General features: G+C 44.4%; 1 protein-coding gene across 1 annotated transcript in view; it reads left to right on the forward strand.

The window, feature by feature from the left end:
* The window catches only part of CRYBG3 (crystallin beta-gamma domain containing 3), a 99,376-nt gene extending 79,182 nt beyond the window's left edge, over positions 1-20,194 (forward strand). The window contains exons 16-20 of the mRNA XM_071816632.1: positions 5,593-5,732; positions 9,003-9,126; positions 11,287-11,445; positions 12,028-12,187; positions 17,791-20,194. Coding sequence (XP_071672733.1) covers positions 5,593-5,732; positions 9,003-9,126; positions 11,287-11,445; positions 12,028-12,187; positions 17,791-17,879 — 672 coding nt within the window. The 3' untranslated portion in view covers positions 17,880-20,194. The remainder of the gene's footprint in view (positions 1-5,592; positions 5,733-9,002; positions 9,127-11,286; positions 11,446-12,027; positions 12,188-17,790) is intronic.
* Positions 20,195-20,225: the final 31 nt, after the last annotated feature.

Raw genomic sequence — 20,225 nt, forward strand, 5'->3', positions numbered from 1 at the left:
TGAGTGGAGAAAATATGCTAGAAAGTGTTTAAGTGAACAGGCAGTTATACACTTAACATTAGTAGTGTTAGGAACATTGAACTAATGTAACTTGCCTCTCATCATCTCCTTCCATCAAAAAATCCCAAAGCACTCTTCAGTAAATGCTCGTGGATGAAACATGCTGGTGTTGTTAATAGCCACTCTGTGGGCAGGTAAAAGCATAGCACAGGTTAGGGGGTGCTGCATTTGCTGCAGCGGTGCAAGTAACTGTGCCTGCGTCAGCAAGGACTTGCCTTTTGTGTTGCCATGAATTCATGAAAAGGAAAGCATGGACGCTTGCCTGGTGTCAGGAAAGTGGGTGAAGTCAACTAGGTCACTTACAGGGCCAGGGTTGCTCACTGAGGCTTTTGCCCAGTGTTTGTTGCTTGAAGAGGTTAAGCTTTTGGAATAGAAACCATGACAAAATGTTCTTAAAAACAGGAATGTGCTGTCTTCTCTCAAGCATGTTTTTTTCTTAAACTCCCTGTAATATTTGGTCTGACTTACGTGGACAAGAGTATCCAGGATTGTTGCAGTGAGCAATTAGCTTTCCTTCTGAAATGTTAACTTCAGGCCTAAAGTTAAACCAGTCTTATAGTTTCTAAAAACAAAAATGTGATCTGGGTTGCAGGTTGTACGACACCCTTTTTTTTATTATTATTTTTTTCCCACCTTTTCTTTTGAGGCATTCCTTACCTTTGCACTGCACAATCCTGATAATTCCTGTATATCTATATTGATTATCTTTTCTAAGTTAAACACAGGTGTTAACTAATCTCCCCAGCATTCCAGTGAGGGGAAATAAGGAAACCAGATACAAAATATTAATCGGTGTTTCCCAGGGTCAGGCAATGAATCATTTTGTGTAGCTGTGTCCGGAGTGTGGGTGTTCCTGCCGCCCAGCGCTGTGCTTCTCTCTCTCAGCCAGGAGTCCGTCCCACACTGAAGGGAGTAGCCTGGTGAGTGCAGCTTCAGTAAAGACAGTTGCAAATGAGGAGTTAGCCAAGACTGAAGAGTAATGGTTTTTCCCAAGGATGTTGTAATACAGCTGTGGAGGCTCCTCCAGTCGAGGCTCTGGCAGATGCTGCTTGCATAGCAACAGGTCAGCGGGGACATGAAGTGGGGAAATGCACCAGCCCTGGCCATTACTGGGTTACAGGCATGCTTTAGTCCAGCCCTGCGGATTTCTTGTCCTGGCTTTATTAGGCTTTCCCATCTTAAGTTTGCAAAACAAAAGGTGTAAGGAAAATTATAATTTGGGGTGAGTCCTCCTCAAAAGAGATAAAGTAATTGTCACAAAATTCATTATGAAAAAATTATCTGTGTTATCCATAGCCAAAACAGTACTTGTTTGTATTTAAGAGCATGCATGCAAATTCCCTTGTGCACTTGATTTTCAGTTGTAGCACCTTTTGGTTAGCTGCCTTGTGTCTGTACACTATTCCCTTTCAGTAGGTCAAGCACCTAAGCCTTGTGCTGCAAACAAAAGGCATTTGAAAGGAAGCTCATCTTGCACTGATTTTTCTTTAATATCAAACACTTCACTTTTTTCTGAACTGGTAAAGCATAAAACTCTATTCTGAATTGTGAAAAATTTGTGGTGCAAAAATTCTCTCTGCTAAAATAAGATGGAAGTCACTGAGGGGAAAACCTGAGCTGAGTTGAACTGTGTGAGAGGTTTTGTTGAGTTGATTGCCATGGCCTACTGTTCAGCCTCTGAAACCACAGCGTGAAGAGGAAAAAAACAGTGTTGCATTCATGGCATCACATGCTGTACTAGCCATAGACTACCACACCTGTTAAGTAAAGAATATCACTGTATTTAACAGTTTGCAAGGCTGCTTATCCTTGAAATGCTGTGTAAATATAGTCTTCCTTAATCACCGGCCTCTTGAATATATTAAATCTTTTCAAGTTTCTCCATGGACAGTGGTATTAAAAACAGGACAAGCAAAAAACTTCTTGAAATTTCATTGGTACTTGAGCAAGGCAATTAGTTCCTCAAAGCACAAAGATCAGGTTAAGTAATTATATAAGTGCTTTGTCATTCTTCAGTTGGCAAACTTTGCCCAAAGGATGATGTTTCAGGTGTTTTCCTTGAAACAACTATGAAAGGAAGCTAAGGTAATCCTGACCTAGAGATGGCAATGACTTGGCAGTGGTGGGTAAATCACAGAATTGTAGAATCATTTCAGTTGGAAGAGAGACCCTCAGGGTCATGGAGTCTAACCATAACCTAACCTAACTCTAGCACTAAGCCATGTCCCCAAGAACCTCATCTAAACACCTTTTAATCACCTCCAGAGATTGTGACTCCACCACTTCCCTGGGCAGCCTGTTCCAATGCCAGACAAGCCTTTCCATGAAGAATTTTTTCCTAATACCCAATCTAAAGCTCCCCTGGCACAACTTGAGGCTGTTTCCTCTTCTCCTATCACTTGCTACTTGGGGGAAGAGACCAACACCCTCCATGCTACAACCTCCTTTCAGGTAGCTGTAGAGAGCGATAAGGTCTCCCCTCAGCCTCCTTTTCTCCAGGCTAAACAGTCCCAGTTCCCTCAGCTGCTCCTCATCAGACTTGTGCTCCAGGCTCCTCACCAGCTTCATTGCCCTTCTCTGAACTCTCTCCAGCACCTCAATGTCTTTCTTGTAGTGAGGGGCCCAAAACTGAACACAGGATTCAAGGTGCAACCTCACCAGTGCCAAGTACAGTGGCACAATCACTTCTTTAGTCCTGCTGGCCACACTATTCCTGATACAAGCCAGGATGCTGTTGGTCTTTTTGGCCACCTGGGCACACTGCTGGCTCATGTTTGGTTGGCTGTCAGTCAACACCCCCAAATGCCTTTCTGCCAGGCAGCTTTCCAGCCACTCTTCCCCAAACCTGTAGCGCTGCCTGGGGTTGTTGTGACCCAAGTGCAGGACCCAGCACTTGACCTTGTTGAACCTCATACAGTTGGCCTCAGCCCAACAATCCAGCCAGTCCAGATCCCTCTGCATGGCCTTCCTACCCTCCAGCAGATCAACACTTCTGCCCAGTTTGGAGTCATCTGCAAACTTACTATGTAGATGTCTTTAGCTCATCTTTCAAAATTGGGGACTGGGGCCCACCTAAAGCAACCCCAAAGTCTGAGGTTGCCCCCTCTTGTGTTCTCAGCCCAGTTGCTTTTCCTCTGGCTCCTGGAGAGCCCCGTTCCTCCCTGGCCTGTCAGGACTGGGCCTTGAAGAAAGCTGATCCTGTCAGGTCTCACACTTATCTGTCGGTGATGACTCTTCAACCTGAAAATGGGTGAAAGGGCCTCTCAGCGTTCTGCAAGGAAGGGTTGGGAGCAAGATGCCTCCGTAGTAAGTGTAACAATACAGCCTCAAAACCTTGTTTTTTACTGTTGATAGTTTCCATGGAGCTATGAAAACAAAATCAGAGAAAAAAAGCCAGGCCAAGTCACTGCTGCCAGCTGTTGGTGTAAAATGGTATATATAAAGTGAGTGATCAGCTCATTGCTCTATATATGGTTATGGAAATAGGGGAGCTTCAGTGCTTGAGACAGCAGCGTGTTTTCTTTTTTCGGTTCTTCACATCTTTGCCAGGATTGCTGGAGTCCTGAGGATTCACTGGAAAGGTGGTATCAGTCCTTGTCATGGGTTGTGTGTGTGTGTGTCTCACAGATGCGTTATCTGCTGTGCACCAACAGCCTGGGGCTCTGAGAAGCCAGACGGGGCTTTCTCAAGCCCATTAGGTTCAAACAGTCTCAGCCACCTGAGAGCGAGAGTCGTTTTAATTGACTTCACCAGTTTGCTGTTCTGATTATTGGTGTATAAATGGACACGCTGTATCAGATTACTTGGTCAATCTGGTGTAGCATCCCTGTGTCTTAATGTAGGGAACGTTGCGACAGCAGGACAAATTTTAGGCTTTGGTAACAGTGTCTAACAACAAGGATGCCAAATGGTATTTCCCATGCTCACTAATGCACTTGTGGAAACTCTCCCTGTTGGACCTGTTCTGGACACAGCTTCTGGTCTCAGTGGAGAGTGATGACACTGCCTCACTGAGCAAAGCAACCTGAGAAGTAACTGCCTACACTAGGTCTGCTTTTAGCCTTTAGACGCACACTGTAAATTTGATCCACCTCATCCAGCAGAAGGCAGGTGGAAAAAATGGCATTTCAAAACAAAAATGTTACGGGTTTTAATCTCTTTCTGGTTCGTAACGTTAGTTTTTTCAGGAGTGCAGTGTGCTTTAAAAATATCTCCAGGTAGATGATCCCTGGCTCTTGTTTAAAATGTCTCAGCAAACTCCTTGTACAGTGTTGCACAACTCGCATTGTCCCTGCACTGGCTGTCCCTTCCCTGGCACAGGGGAGCAATTTCTCTGAGGCAGGATTTGAACAACTGGCTACGTATCAAGTGCACAGAGTCAGTGCCAGTAAATTTGTAAGCCCTGAATCACCACTGAGCTCTTCAGAGACAGTTCACTACAATACATGTGCCTCTTCAAATATGAAAGTTAAGTTCTCTTAATTACTCAGTGCCTGTGTCAGCCTGAATTCAGTATTTTGTTTCATTCATTCCACCTGAGGCCATGACTTTGCTGCAGAATAGATCCTACCTTTTCCCTGGGCCAGCTATCTCGGGGTAACATCTCCTAAGAACAAGGTGCCTTCCCTGAAGAGGCTGCTAATTGAAGCAGTTATTTCAACCTATTCCCTCTTCTTTTACCAGCTGCATCAGGATATAAATTACAAGTGCTTATGATTTTGGTTTTGATACTTCCCTTATGCTGAAAAATTGTACAAGTGTTGCTTGTACTAGGTCACGGACTTTGTGTATTTAAATCTGTTCCTTCTGTGCCTTTCTGCTGATCCTACAGCTGTACCACATTTTTGTGCAAACTGATCTTTTCATTTCCTTTCATAGGCAATCTCTTGGCTGTAGAAAAGGACATTAAGTGAAAAATGTCTCATCTAGAACTGAAACTAATTATGCTGTTTCTTCAAGATTGCCAGAATCAAAATAGCAATGTCTGTTAAAACATTGAGAATGTTTTTCTTTCTTATGTTTTTAACCTTTTTGAATTTGTATATCTCTAAGGTTTTTTCCAGTGAACCACTGCTAATTGAAGTCTATGAACAATGGACTTGTGATTTACCTCACTACTTTAGGTGCAATCTGCAGATCACCCTGAAAACTACTGCTGTAACCTGTTCCATCAATAAATTTGGATTTGTGAAAAGGAATCAAGACGCTGATGATACAGATTGGATCAAAAAGAGATTTTTCAAATTCAAACAGAGGTGCCTCTGCATCTCAAAGCAACTCCATGTGTCTGGCCTGTGTCAGTGGGGCACTATACTCTGATGACAAAGCCACTGATAAATTCGGTATATTTCAGCTCCGTGTGCTGCTTTGGTGGATGTACGTTTTTTTTCTTTGCTGTTACATTTGCTAAGGGAGCGTGATCTAGCATGTGGAAATTAAACTAAAGTGGCCAAATATGTGCATCGTGCCTAACAACTGAAGTTGGACTATTCCTAGTAAAACTTTGCTTTTTCTTTTCTCTTTCCCCCTGAGGTTTTTGCTGAGCCCTCCATCAGTCTATTCGCTCTGGAATGCTGCAAGGGCAGAGAGCTGCACTTCAGTGAACCCATCAATTCTGTTTTGAATGAGGACCTTCATTTTTACACTCAGTCTGTATGGGTGAGAAGTGGATTGTAAGTATAAGAGAACTACTCTTGACAGATTTACGTTACAGGAACTAATACTGCGCATGCATTTTCTCCTGACTACTGCTTTTTTACATAGGATGTGTTTTACATTCTAACTTCTATTTTGAGACAATATAAAATCCAAAAATGCAGTTGAATGCTAGACCTGCTTTTTGTATCAGGACCCAAAATGAACAAAACTGTGGGCAAAGGCTGTATTTCTCCCTGCAAGAATTGTCTTCTTATCCCTATACGGTAATGAACAATAGAGCCTGTTGTTTGAGCCAGGAACCAAAAGTAAATAAGTTTTGATTGCTGACTTAACAAAGACAGGCAGAGTAAACTTGGACTGCCTTTATTAACCAGCTGTTAAATACCAGCTATAAAGTGCAGTGATTTAATGTAAACCACTGCAGTGGTTCAGTGAAGCCTGACATGCTGATCAGCTGCCAAAGAGGCAGCAACTTCTGAGAGAAGCTGGGGGCAGTTCTGACAGCTGGAACAGTAATTTTCTTCTGTTATTAGTTTAACCCCCCTCTGTGAGTGTGAACACACACCCAGGGTCTTCTGTGAAAACCATTTTACATCTGCAGAAGTGACCTTCTCACCTCTTCCACATCTCCCCCCTTTACCTTTTGGAGAAATTCCCAAGTGTTCTGTCTCAGCCATGTTTTCATCCTCCACATCCACAACAAATAACTTGCAGAGTCTCGTCCTGCAACTGAGACTAACTGGTCACTGCTGCTCTTCTAATGCAAGTCACATTTCCTGTGTTTATTTCTAACTTTGGAAGTTTTAATTTTCTTGAGAGGTCTTAAGGGATGACAAAAAAACCACACAGAATTTAACCTTAATTGGGCAAAGAATTTAGTGTAGGCTGTTCACAGTTTAGGTGTGGTGATTCATACGATGAATTTTTGAAACCTTTCGAGTCTACCACCTAGAAGTCCTAACCCCTCTATGGATATCTGTAACAACACTGCTGAGCGCTCCTCTGATTTTTTTTTTTGAGGTTGGTACAAAGGCTAAGCCTAACCTAGCTAATGCTCCAGAGCACCACAGATTGTTTTCTTTCAGGAATTTCACACAAGCGTTTCCTTGAAAGGTTGGTTAAAGATTGAACCTCCCTTTCTTCAAGAGCAGTCAGTAGCTGTTGACTTTGGCTGTGGGCCTGTAGTGAACATAAGCTTCCCCACAAAGCTCTGCCGTTCACTAGAAACCCTAGTCCCTGTCATCTCTTGCCACTTCCATCATGAGCCCTTGCTGAAAATGTATAGAAAAGTGTTCACCTGGTGCTGTTGTCTTGAGGTGCCCTGGTGAGAGTGGCAAGCAACAACTGCCCTTTGAGCTTGAGATCAGCATCCACTCTTCCCATGCGCTCTGTGCTGGTCTGGAGGAGGAAAGGCCTTCTTTGGGAGGAGCACCTGACTTATTTCTGGTGGGAGTGTGTAAACCTTCATGCTTCTGTGGAGGTGTTACAGTCTAAAGTGTTTCCTAGTGGGAAACATCTCTTCATGAGCTTTCTCTGCCCTCTCATCAGGGCTGTGCAACTGGAAATTAAATCACTGTGCCTGTGCATGTGGCTGTAAATAAAGGGTGATGGCTTTGGGACCATGGAGTAGAAAAGCACGGGAGAGTGAGTACAGTGGTCCAGGCCCTTTGGCATCTTCTTGCTCATTTGTGAGCATCCAAGCCAGGTTAGCTGGCTCCCCATCTGTGAGAAGGGACAGGGCAGAAAGGCTGGGCTTTCTCTGAGGTCCTGTGGTGCTCCCTGGGAAGCAGAGCTCCTTGGCTTGTCCCCGTCCCACAAAGCAGATAGGTGGCTTAACGGTTGAGGGTGGCAGGTGATCGTGGGAAGTCTGTGGGATGTCCTAGAGGGTTTATTTGCTTTGCCTGTGATCAAGAGTTCAGGAAAGCAAATGCAGAGGTTTCTTTGGCTTCTTGCTCCAAAGCCTACTGTCAGCCTTAGGCAAATTACGAAGGCTTATGTATATATAGCAATGGCATCTTGCTGCCAGGCTTAGGTACGAGGATCCTTCCTGAGCCAACTGAGCACCTGAGTCAGAAATGGCACAAGCTTGGACTGTGGCTTGGCAGAGGGGGCTGGGGGCTGAGGCCCCCCAAGGTGTGGGAAAGGTGGCACAGTGGAAGCTGCTGGTTGCATGAGAGCTGAAATGAGCTCTGCCTGTGTTGCTGAGTGTCAAAAGCCCAGCCTGGCTTCAGGTGGTTAGTGCTCTGTAACAGTCTTCCTCCTCGTTCCTTCCTGTCTCCTTCGGCAACAGAAGCTGCATTTCCAATGAGACTGTTCGATGATCTGAGGAGAATGTTAACAGTGAATTCTCAGTGACTTCACAGAAAACATCGTAAGAAAACGGTCAGGAATGTGTTAGAAAAATAAGGAACACGCAGTGGTGGTCAGGCTGCTCTGAAGGTCAGGAGGGATGGGACTTAATCTGAGGAAACAGTGATACAGACTCATCATAAGGCACTTCACAGCTGGCACATTTTAGCCTCTATGGAGTCCTGAGTGAGGCTAGCTGTCAGTTTCTCCGAATTATGCACTATAGGGTGAAAAGTAAATTACAGGCACTATGAGCACTGTTAGTGGATGTTTCTACACTGACTTAGAGTGCATCCATCGCTCAGTGTTCCTGGCAGCTGACCTGTAAAACAGGTAACGTGGGGAAACCAGGATTTGCTTTGTGTTCAGATGAGTTAATGAGTCAAGCATTTAGGATTCACTGCCAGCACAACAATGGCCTGTTGATATAAACAAAACCGATCTGTGATTCTGAGGCTGCCTTTGTAAGCAGCAACACATCATCTATGGAGCAGATGTCTAGATAACAAGGGATCTGTATGTGCCAATGCTTTAACTCGGTGTTAGCAAAGTATTTTGCTGTGTCCATGGCTCAGATGTGTTCGCTACAGGAAAAGTCTGTTATGGCAATATATAGATTTTGGAATAAATATTTTGTATGTGTTTTCAGACAAGTTGAATAGCTACAGAAAGCTTTAATTATAACAAAGACAGCACTGGACAAGATCCTTTCATAATTAAGAAGTAGAGTTCACGAGTGTCAGGCAGACAAACACAAAACAGGTCACAAACCACTGAAACTGATGGCATTTTGTGCCACGGTAATACAGGCTTGATATTAGCACTACTGTGGAGAGGTTGGGGGGCTTTCAAGAGCACAGCCCTGAACACATGCCTGTAGTTAAGTTTAGCTATGGTTAACATGTAGTCTTGCATGTTCTGTTTTCTATATCCAGGTGGATTGCATACGAAGGATGTAATTTTTTAGGGAAGCAGATTCTCCTGGAGCCCAGTGAGATTTCAAACTGGAATGAACACAGCGGCTGGAAATTAATTGGTTCCCTTCGTCCCATGAAGCAGGTACTGTAACTGTGTACAAGGACAATATTTTTTTGGACAGGGATTAGTGCACAAGGATCAGTTCTAGCACTAAATATAATGGTGTGCATTGTACTCCTTCAATCAGGCCAAATTATGAGAGCCGGAGGGACCTACTGGAAGATTACTGAAGCAGCAAATTTCTCCAGTGGCAATTATGGAGATCCCTTTTAGGAGCCTAATATAGAATAATTTCTAGTTTCTTGGAGCCCAGTTTTGTTGTTCTGAATGGCTCATTAGCATGTTCTGTAGATGCTCTATTTTTACATTTTTGCTGTATAACAATAATAATGAGCCAATTCTACATTAGCTTGTTTCATAATTAACATAAATGGAAGCAAGAACAAATCTTACTGTGCTGTAGCCTGGATTTCCAAAAGAAGCAAAGTTTATGTAGCCCCACCCGGTTTTCCCTCTTTGCCTCACCCCAAGTAGTGCCCATTCCAACCTCATTCAAAGACCTACATCTCAAAACCACAGAGTTGTTAGCAGCTTTGTGAAAGGCTGATGGAGAAGCAAGACTGAGATCAATGCCCCTTGTTCAAGGAAAAGCAGGTACAGTTCTGCTGCTCTGCCTTTCTGAGATGCATCAGGTCATCAGTGACACCCACAAGCTCCAAACCACTCAAAGCGGGGTAGGAAAAGGACAGGGGAGAGTGGGAGGAAATTGGAGCAGTAACTCCACTGGAAAAGACTTTCGTTAGCTCTGCTTCTCGCAGAACAACTCATTTTCACCTAGTGAAAAATGACACTTTTTTTTAAGCACTAGATTCAACTGTGGAAATGTTGCAGTGAACAAAAATAATCATCTTCAGCATTAGTTATGCATTACCTGTCCCACCCACTCCGTGGAAAAGTAAAGCTTTTTTTCCCTTTCCCCGTGATTTGTTAGTCTAAGAAGCTGACAGCTCCCTAGAATTCTTTGGAAGTGGTAACTACCAAAGGATCCCATTTTGACTCTGTTTTTGCAAATAATAATGAAAATAATTTGAGCTGAAAAATTCTCTTCAGCCAGCAATCTGAAGAGCATTTGTATTTGGTAGCATCTTTTTTTTTTTTGTACGCTGCAACAGTGAGTAGTGTTGTAAGACCTACTTCAGCTACTTCACTGGGACTTCTGGCTTTTGGGGTTTGTGTGACTATTTGTTTGGTTCGGTTTGGTTTAAATTCCTGCAAACTGAGGGGCTTCCTTGAGGTTGTGCAGTCAGTTAGCTGTGTTTGACACTTCTGTGGACATATGGTCTTTTTTTTTTGAGACTGGAGTAATACTACAAACCTGCACCACTTTTTCTTCCTTCTGGCTCCATTACAAATTACAAAAACAGGCAAGTCTGCCAGTGTAAGAGGTAGTACAAGAAAAAGCAAAACATTTGTAACTCGGGCAAAATGAAACACAGATTTTGCTCAGTGACTTCATAATATAATCCCTTCCTTGTAAAGAGTAACTATGCATCATACTAATACATGTGAGTTTCTGGATGCTTGGTGGGAGAGAGGTTTTATTGTCTGTACCTTAGGGGTTGTTTTAACATGAAAAAAAAAAAAAGAGAGATTTAAAACTCTCAGAAGGAAAAGATGTGCTTGAGTTGGGATTCCAGCAAAGCTGCCCTTTGTAGCTCACTGCTCTTCATTTGCGCCGAAATCAGTGAAATGCAGAGCAAAAGCTTGAACCTTGTAGTAGCCCTACAAAATCTCCTTATTGAGTAAAATGGGGATGCCAAGCTAGTACTCTGTTTTCCCTGCACGTTCAAAAGCAATAGCGTAACTTCCCTGCTATATATTCCAGTTGATGAGGGTTGAAGTTGCTGAATACGTGTCTCAGTAAGTTTTGTGTCCTGAGAATAAAATGCTTGTGGAGTACAGCCCATTTACTGGCCTTGGAATGAGTGAAATGTGCTGAACTAGAGATATTTGCATATCACAGCAATTAGTTCTACAGACATAAATAATTTTTTAAATGTTTACAAAAACCACAACTATCTGCCATTGCTGCTTTTCCAACAAATTATTATTGCACATCCTTGTCTGAAACTGGAACTGTAACATATACCTTAGAAATTTGATATAAGATGGAGGAGAGGCATTCTCACATTGACTTTCTTAATCTCGGTGTTATAACTCTCTTTCTTCTCACTGTTTCAGCCGGCAGTGTACGTCAGAGTGAAGAACCAAGCCCAAGGTAAATATCTGACGGTCGCTGGAAGCCTGGCAGATATAAGAGCAACATCAGTGTGCGCGGCGCCGTATAATGGCAAGAATACCCAGATCTGGCACTACTGTCGTGGACTCTTCAAATCCAAGGTGAGTCTCCAGCTGCTGGAAGTGAGTGGGTTGTACCACCTGCAGTCCTTTTACTGTTGCTTGCTTTTACTGTTGGCTGGCGTTAACACCAGGATACTTTCTGGCCTTTCCCACGCATCTTAAACCAAAACTCTGATAATCTACATCCTCTTGCTATGTATAGACAGATGTGATGTCTGCTTTGGCAAGTTGGACAACTTTTCACATCTGTCTAATGGGACTGGTGCTCCTGGAAGAAGAAACCTCGTTCTGTCTAAAGTCAAAAGTTTAAGCTTATTATATCTAAAGAGTTAAGAATTTCTCTGAAAGTAATATGCACAGAACGTGATTTGCTATTAATGCTGCCCTTGATAGTGTGTTATTAATGTAAAAAGCTGATGATATAGCATAAGAAGCACATGAAGTAACAAAGACCACCACCTTTGACCAAGCAGCTGCTCAATTACTGAATAACCTGTTCTGAGCTCGCTTGCCAGGCTTGTTACCAGCTATAGCATGATCGCTGCAGTTCGCTTGGTGCCTGAAACAGACACAAGTCAGACATAAAATGGCCTGAATCTCATTTCTCATCTTGTTCCTTAGGCTAACAATGCATGTCTGGATGTTATTGGTGGCAGAGACGTGCCTGGGGCCAAAGTCGTGCTCTGGGCAGAACATGGGAAGGACAGACAGAAGTGGAGACTCAATGAGGATGGAACCATCAGTTCATACCTCAGCGACCAACTGGTGCTTGATATTAAAGGTATTTTGAAAAACAACAACAAAAACCACTAAACCTTACATGTTCTAAGTGCGTTTTTTGATTGAAGTTAATTGCAGTATTCCAGTTCTTTGGTACTTCAGGTTACATACTGAATCCTGTCTTCCCTGCTAGGTTTATGTCCAGTTGCTTGACAGTGGGACAATAAACAACAGGGTGAGGGGAAACTTACTCTCTTGATCCCAGAGGTTTATTTTTATCAGATCAATGACTCTACTTGAGGGACTTCAGGAGTGCTGAGGGCAAGAAATACAAGTTACAAAACACAATGGTGAAGGAAAAGCAACCACAGAATAGGGATGGCTCAGGAAGGGAGAAGTGCTCCCTCTTCATGTTTTCAGACTGGTTAAAATTCTTGTGACTGAAGTTATCCATTGTTGCAGAACTGCCCCACTGGTGAATGCCTGTTCCTCACACACAGTTTGTTCAAGCCCTGCTGCTGGCATGAGGGTTTTAATGTAGGGAAAGGCATCAGGGCAGTGGCTGGTTGTGAGGTTGGGGGCTCTATGGTGCTGTCTTCTCAGGTGGAAAGTCTGGGTAAATCAGTGGCCTGGCACCCCTGCACAGTATCACAGTATGTTTGGGATTGGAAAGGACCTCAAAAGATCATCTAGTCCAATCCCCCTGCTGGAGCAGGAACGCCTAGGTGAGGTCGCACAGGAATGTGTCCAGGTGGGTTTTGAATGTCTCCAGAGTAGGAGACTCTACAACCTCCCTGGGCAGCCTGTTCCAGTGCTCTGTCACCCTCACTGAGAAGAAGTTCCTTCTCAAATTCAAGTGGAACCTCTTGTGTTCCAGCTTGATCCCATTACCCCTTGTCCTATGATTGTTTGCCACTGAGAAGAGCCTGGCTCCATCCTCGTGGCACTCACCCGTTATATATTTATAGACATTAATAAGGTCACCCCTCAGTCTCCTCTTCTCCAAACTAAAGAGACCCAGCTCCCTCAGCCTTTCCTCATAAGGGAGATGCTCCACTCCCTTGATCATCTTTGTTGCCCTACGCTGGACCCTCTCCAGCAGTTCCCTGTCCTTCCTGAACTGAGGGGCCCAGAACTGGACACAATATTCCAGATGTGGTCTCACCAGGGCGGAGTAGAGGGGAAGGAGAACCTCTCTCGATCTACTAACCACCCCCCTTCTAATACACCCCAGGATTCCATTGGCCTTCCTGGCCACAAGGGCACAGTGCTGGCTCATGGTCATCCTGTTGTCCACCAGGACCCCCAGGCCCCTTTCCCCTACACTGCTCTCTAACATGTAATTTCCCAACCTATACTGGAACCTGGGGTTGTTCCTGCCCAGATGCAGGACTCTACACTTTCCCTTGTTAAATTCCATCAGGTTATCCCCCGCCCAGCTCTCCAGCCTGTCCAGGTCCTGCTGGATGGCAGCACAGCCTTCTGGCGTGTCAGCCACTCCTCCCAGCTTAGTGTCATCAGCAAACTTGCTGATAGTACACTCAATTCCCTCGTCCAAATCGTTAATGAATATATTGAACAATACTGGCCCCAGTACTGACCCCTGAGGCACTCCACTAGATACTGGCCTCCAACTGGACTCCGCACCATTGACCACCACTCTCTGGCTTCTCTCCCTAAGCCAGTTTGCAACCCACCTCACTACTCTATTGTCTAGACCACACCTCCTCAATTTAGCTGTGAGGATGGGGTGGGAGACTGTGTCAAAGGCTTTGCTGAAGTCAAGGTAGACCACATCCACCGCTCTGCCATCATCCATCCATCTTGTTACATTCTCAGAAAAGGCTATGAGGTTGGTCAAGCATGACTTACCCTTGGTAAAGCCGTGCTGACTGCCCCTAATGACCCTCTTATCCTTGATATGCCTTGACATGACACCAAGGATAAGCTGTTCCATTACTTTCCCAGGGACAGAGGTGAGGTTGACCGGTCTATAATTACCCGGGTCCTCCTCCTTGCCCTTTTTGAAGACTGGAGTGACATTTGCTTTCCTCCAGTCCTCGGGCACCTCTCCCGTTTCCCAAGACTTGGCAAAGATAATGGAGAGCAGTCCAGCAATGACCTCAGCCAGCTCCCTCAGCACCCGCGGACGCATCCCATCTGGACCTATGGATTTATGGATGTTCAGACCATTTAATTGCTCCCTAACCCAGTCCTCATCGACTAAAGCAAACTCCTCCATTGACCTGGCTTCATCCAGGGTCTCAGGGGACAGGGCTCCCCAGGACAGCCTCCAGCGGAGTAGACAAAGAAGGCATTCAGCAATTCTGCCTTCTCTGTGTCTTCTGCCACCAGGACACCCACCTCATTCATCAGTGGGCCTACACTGCCTCTGGTATTAGTTTTATCTGCTATGTATTTGAAAAAGTTCTTCTTGCTGTCCTTGACCCCTCTCGCCAGCTGTAATTCTAAGGAGGCCTTGGCTATCCTAGCTGCCTTCCTGCATCCTCTAACAGCAGCCTTGTATTCCTCCCAAGTGGCCAGTCCCTGCTTCCGTGACCTGTAAACTCGCCTCTTCTGCTTGAGCATACCCAACAGATCCCTATTCAACCACGCAGGCCTCCTGGCTCCGTTCCTTGACTTCCTATGTGTTGGGATGCTCTGATCCTGAGCACGGAGGAAGCAATCTCTGAATGCAGTCCAGCTCTCTTGGGCCCCTTTTCCTTCAAGCAGTCTTGCCCATGGGATTTCCCCCAGCAATTGCTTGAAAAGGCCGAAGTTAGCCCTGCTAAAGTCCAGGGTTGCAATTCTACTTGCTATTCTGTTCCTGCCACACAAGATGCTGAACTCCACCATCTCGTGGTCACTGCAGCCCATGCAGCCCTCAACCTTTACTGCTTCGACCAGACCCTCTTTGTTAGTGAGGATGAGATCCAGCAGTGCACCTCTCCTAGTCGGCTCCTCCACCATCTGCATGAGGAAGTTATCATCAATGCACTGGAGGAACCCCCTGGACTGTGGCTGGCTGGCTGAATGGTCCTTCCAGCAAACATCAGGGAAGCTAAAATCACCCACAACAACCAGGGCCTGTGACTGTGAGGCCACTCTCAGCTGCCCATAGAAGGCCTCATCAACTTCCTCAGCCTGATCTGGTGGCCTGTAATAGACACCCACAATTGTATCACCCCTGCCAGCCTGCCCCTTAATTCTGACCCATCCACTCTGAACTCGCTCCTCATCCGCTCCTGGGCAGAATTTAGTACATTATAGTTGCTCTCTCACATAAAGAGCAACTTCACCACCACGCCTGGCTGGCCTGTCTTTCCTGAAAAGGGCATAGCCATCCATGACCACATTCCAGTCATGTGAACTGTCCCACCATGTTTCTGTAATTGCCACTGGGTCATAATCTCCCAACCAAACATAGGATTCTAACTCCTTCTGCTTATTCCTCATGCTGCGCGCATTGGTGTACAGGCATTTCAGGGAGCGAGCAGAACACACCAATTTCTCCCTAGGGGCACAGGAGGCCACCCGGTCCTCATTAGTTTTAGAATGCTGCCCCACTGGGACAAGCCCAGCTACAACCCCATCCCCCTTCGAGCCCAGTTTAAAGCTCTCCAAATGAGCCCAGCCAATTCCTGCCCCAGCATCCTTTTGCCCCTGCAAGATAAACCTTTCCCACATAACACAGTCCAGACTGGAGTCTTATAAAACCAGCCTTTATCAAAAAATCCAAAGCCCTGCCTGTAGCACCAGTCTTGGAACCAACCATTTAGAGACTGAATTTTCCTATTGCGTCCCACATTGTCACTTGAAGATGGAAGGAGCGAAGAGAAGATCACTTGAGCCCCTGAGTCTTTCACCATCCTTCCCAAAACCTTGAAATCGTTCTTCATTCCCCTCAGACTACGGGAAGCAGCTTCCTCCCCATCTGTCTGGAAGACCAGCAGCGGGTAGTAGTCTGTCAGGTGCACCAGTCTGGGGAGCTCTCTAGCAATATCCTTGATCCGGGCTCCAAGTAGACTACAAACTTCCCTAAGATGAGGGTCAACCCTGCATATTGGGCCCTCTGCTCCTTTTAGAAGGGAATTTCCTATTACAATCACCCTTCTTTCTTTCTTATCAGAGGCAGTCTTAAGTTGTGAAGTCAACCGCCTCTTCCTATGTGATCTTGTAGGCAGGCTTGGCACCACCTCCTCACCTACCTCTTCCTCCAGATCCAGGGCCTCTAACCTATTATGGAGGGGCACCTGGGGAGGCAAAGCAGGCAGGGAAGGGGGCTGTCCGTGATGCAGAACTGGAATGTGCTTCCTACCCTAGTCGTCTTTTAGGACCCCTACCTCTGCCCGACAGCAACAAGGGTGGGGCTGTCTCAGGACCTCCGCCTCTGTCCGAGAGGGCAGGAGATCCATCTCCTTTTGGGGGGTACCTCCCTGGGGCCTTTCCGACTGGCACGTCAGGGTGTTACTCCACCAGTTGATCTCCCTTTTGCACTCCCTGATGGACCTCAGCGTCTCAACCTCCTCCTTAAGTTTCACAACCATGTCGAGCAGATCTTGCACCTGCTCACACCTCACACAGGTGGAGTGCTGGCCTCCCTCCCCCAGCAGCAGCAGGCTCTGGCACTCCCTGCAGCTGGAGACCTGAACAGACACCGTTCGGGACAGAACCTCAGTCTGCGTTGCCACAGTCTTTTTGAGACAAGCTCTCCTTCTGGAGGCAACCATGGTCATCAGCGGTCTGGGAGACACTGGCAATAAGTTAGAGGGATTGACAAGCAACACGTGGCTTCGGGGATCAGGACACAGCCCAGGGTTGAGGGCACATCCCACAGGTGAAGCCATCAGCCTTGTTGGTGAATGTCCCACTGGCCCTTACACGTCTGACCTCTGCAGCTCAAACTTACCAATAATGAATTCCTAGCCCCTGATGCTAAACTCACAGGGCATTCCTGGCTTCCACAATTATGGAGTTTGACCACCATTACTAATTCGTAAATAGTACAAAGTCATTAAATGCAACTGGTAATACTAATGGCAACTCTTACATTACCAGGAAGCTGTGCTGCCCAGGTCACTGCAAAAGATAATGCTGATGGCTGGGGTGGTGAGAAACCACTTGGTAGCTCTTTGGAACACTTACTTTTTTTCACGGATTTTTTATTTATAGTTTAATGATTTTAAAAATGCAGTAATTTTTATGTTATATGTATTCAAATGAGAGAAATTTCATTTTAAGGACTTCTAAGTTTATTGTTGCAATGGGTATGCTACACCAAATGATCTCACGTGTGTCTATGAATCTCTGTAATTCTGTAGCCGTATGTGCCTTAAAAACCCAGACATGCAGCAGGAGCTTGGAATCTGCCAAAAGCAAAATCTCTTTAGTGTTGCTTCTTCTGCACACAAAGGTACACTTAAGGACTCCAGGTTATGGTGCACTCTGCTTCCTAACTCATGGAGCTCCTCAGGGCCTAGGCTGACAAGTGACCATTTGAAGGAGACACAGAGAAGCAGAGGGGTGGACATCACCTCCCTACCTCGCAGAATTTTTCAACTAATTCTCCTACTTGGTTATTTTTTTAAAGGATTATGCATAGACTTTTCTGAGCATCTCTTCTTTTTAAAAATTTCTCTTCATGATTTTGTTTTTATTTTTAAGGAGGAAATTATTATGACAAGAATCATATCATTATGAATCAGCCAATAGATGACAAACATTCACAAAAATGGGATATTGAAATATTGTGAGTAAAAACCACCACGCAGATGGACTTTTGGGATATTGACACCTAAAGGGGGAAAAAAACCCACACTACTGAAGTCACACACCACTGGAACCTTAAGCAGTAACTCCTCTCTACTTTCCTTCATGCCAAGCACCAACTCCTAAAACAACTGAATTTTTCACAAATCTGGAAGATGGGAAGTTGATCTGATGTCTTTCTTCAGGGAAGCTGATTCTTTAGAAGCCACTTCTATGAAAGTCACCATTACTCTTCATCTGAAGTACTGACAGTGAATGCAAAAGACCAGACATAAGCTTTGCAGGATACAAATGGCAAGAGATAATATGGTACTATGGGAAAAGCTCTTCAGAAATGTTGTCTCTACCTTCCTCTCAAACTGATGGAAGCTCACTGAGGAATTAATGCACTAATGAGCCTGAAAAAAGTTGGGTTGGACTATTGTGTCCCAAGTGAAATGGTGCATGCTCCAAGCAATCCTGAACCTGAAATCATGTCTTGCTAAAATGCAATTTATTTTGTTCATTTAGACAATTTCGAACTGGAGTTACCAGCTCAGCATGTAAGACGGAGCAGTAGAAAAAACATAACTTGCACATCCCTAATGTTACTGGTAGGCTGTTGTTTTTATTACTTTTAACAATACCAAATTTCCAGCTATGGGAGCTGGTTTTGCTGACCCATGGCCTGTTCCCAACCCATGAAACTGGGAGTAATCACTGAAGGTCACCTTTAACATAGAGCCATATATGCATGTATTAGAAGAGAATAAACGGTCCTGGGTCAGGCTAGACTTCTACAAGGGCTACCTGCTTTTAGAGCAGTCGTGATTTTAACTCTGGCTGTATTTTGTTTTGCTGTATATAGATTAATTTAATACAATGTAATTTCATCTTGAAACCATATGTTCCTTCAGAAAGTATTTTGCCCTAGTATATATTTTCAAAGGTGCTAGCAGCCTGCATTTCAATGCTTGCTTCATGTTAACTGCATGTTAATGTTACTGTGGCTCATCATCTATGTCTTATCCCAAAGGCTGAAGGCTTGGAGCCAAGGTCAGAGCTGGGCCTGTCCCTGCCCCTGCTTGCTGCAGTGTCAGCACATGAGCTGTCACCTGAGACAGCCAGAGCCAAGGACCTGGCCAGACTGCAGCTGTTGCAGCCCCAAACAGCAGGTTCCTCAGCCAACACTGACAAATACAGAGGGAACTGCAGATTTGTGTAGAGTTGTGGACACCTGCCATGAAAGAGAGGCCCCTTAGTTCACTCACTGGTAACCTGATTTTATTTCAGTGTCACTACATTGATCTACTCCATTGAAAATGTAGGGGTTTTTCCTTATTTGTATATTCAGGGTTATGTATTTCTATAACTATTTAAAAAGTTTAGGTTAGCTAAAGCCAGTATTTTAGTTTCCCAAAGTTGTAACTATTCCAGTTGTGCATTCAAAAAGGATTCATCCCCAAACAAATACATAACCCTAAATTTGCCACAGAAAAAAAATATGGATGTCTATTTTTGTATGAAATGGAGTTCTGTATAGTACTATTTAAGAAGAAAAATTACTTGCACTTACTATTTTACATTCTAAAATTATCATAAATCTGCTGTTTAAGTAACAGATCTTCAAATATATGTATGTATTTTTCCAACTAAAGCACTTGTTTAGCTTTTTGTATGTAAGTCAGTATATCAAATGTTCTCTATGTGACTTGCTATACATCTGAAATTTTGAAAGCCTGTGTAAAATGTTCTAATCTTTTAAACCAAGAAGGACTCAGTAAAGCAGGCTTCTGTACTTAAGAGATCTGGAATGTAAAATGCTAAACATGTATGTTTTAATTGTATAAAAGTTTTTTTTAGGAGGAACATTTTGCTTCTTCGTTTCTTCTTAAACTAAACCCCACAGTTTTTAGCAGATATCAAGGACATTCTTCCTGCAAAATATCTCCTTTCAGATGGAGAAAAAAGGGATAAAAGTATATTGAGTATGTGACTGTGCTGCTACATGAGTTTGCATATTAAACATTGATGTTCAAGTATTAAAATAACTGTACTAATCCCATCAAACCCTACTCAAGTGAGCATTGAAGATACAGATGCCATTTACAGGTTTGGGTTACTTTCGCACTGAATTGGTGCTGGAACAGGCTGAGGTTAAATACTGTTGTTTGTTGATTCCAGAGGTAGCTACATATAAGAGGAAAGTGGTTTTCTTGGGCAAAGTCTTACCTGTTTGGGAAACAACATGCACAGCTTTTACTGAGAACCTTTCGTTCTCTCAGGTCAAACAGAATAAACCTTTTTTCTTGCTGGTGAACTTTACGAATGAAAGACGACATTATTGTTGT

Source organism: Patagioenas fasciata, chromosome 1 (assembly GCF_037038585.1).
Source record: "Patagioenas fasciata isolate bPatFas1 chromosome 1, bPatFas1.hap1, whole genome shotgun sequence".
In the NCBI taxonomy this organism is placed as follows: Eukaryota; Metazoa; Chordata; class Aves; order Columbiformes; family Columbidae; genus Patagioenas; species Patagioenas fasciata.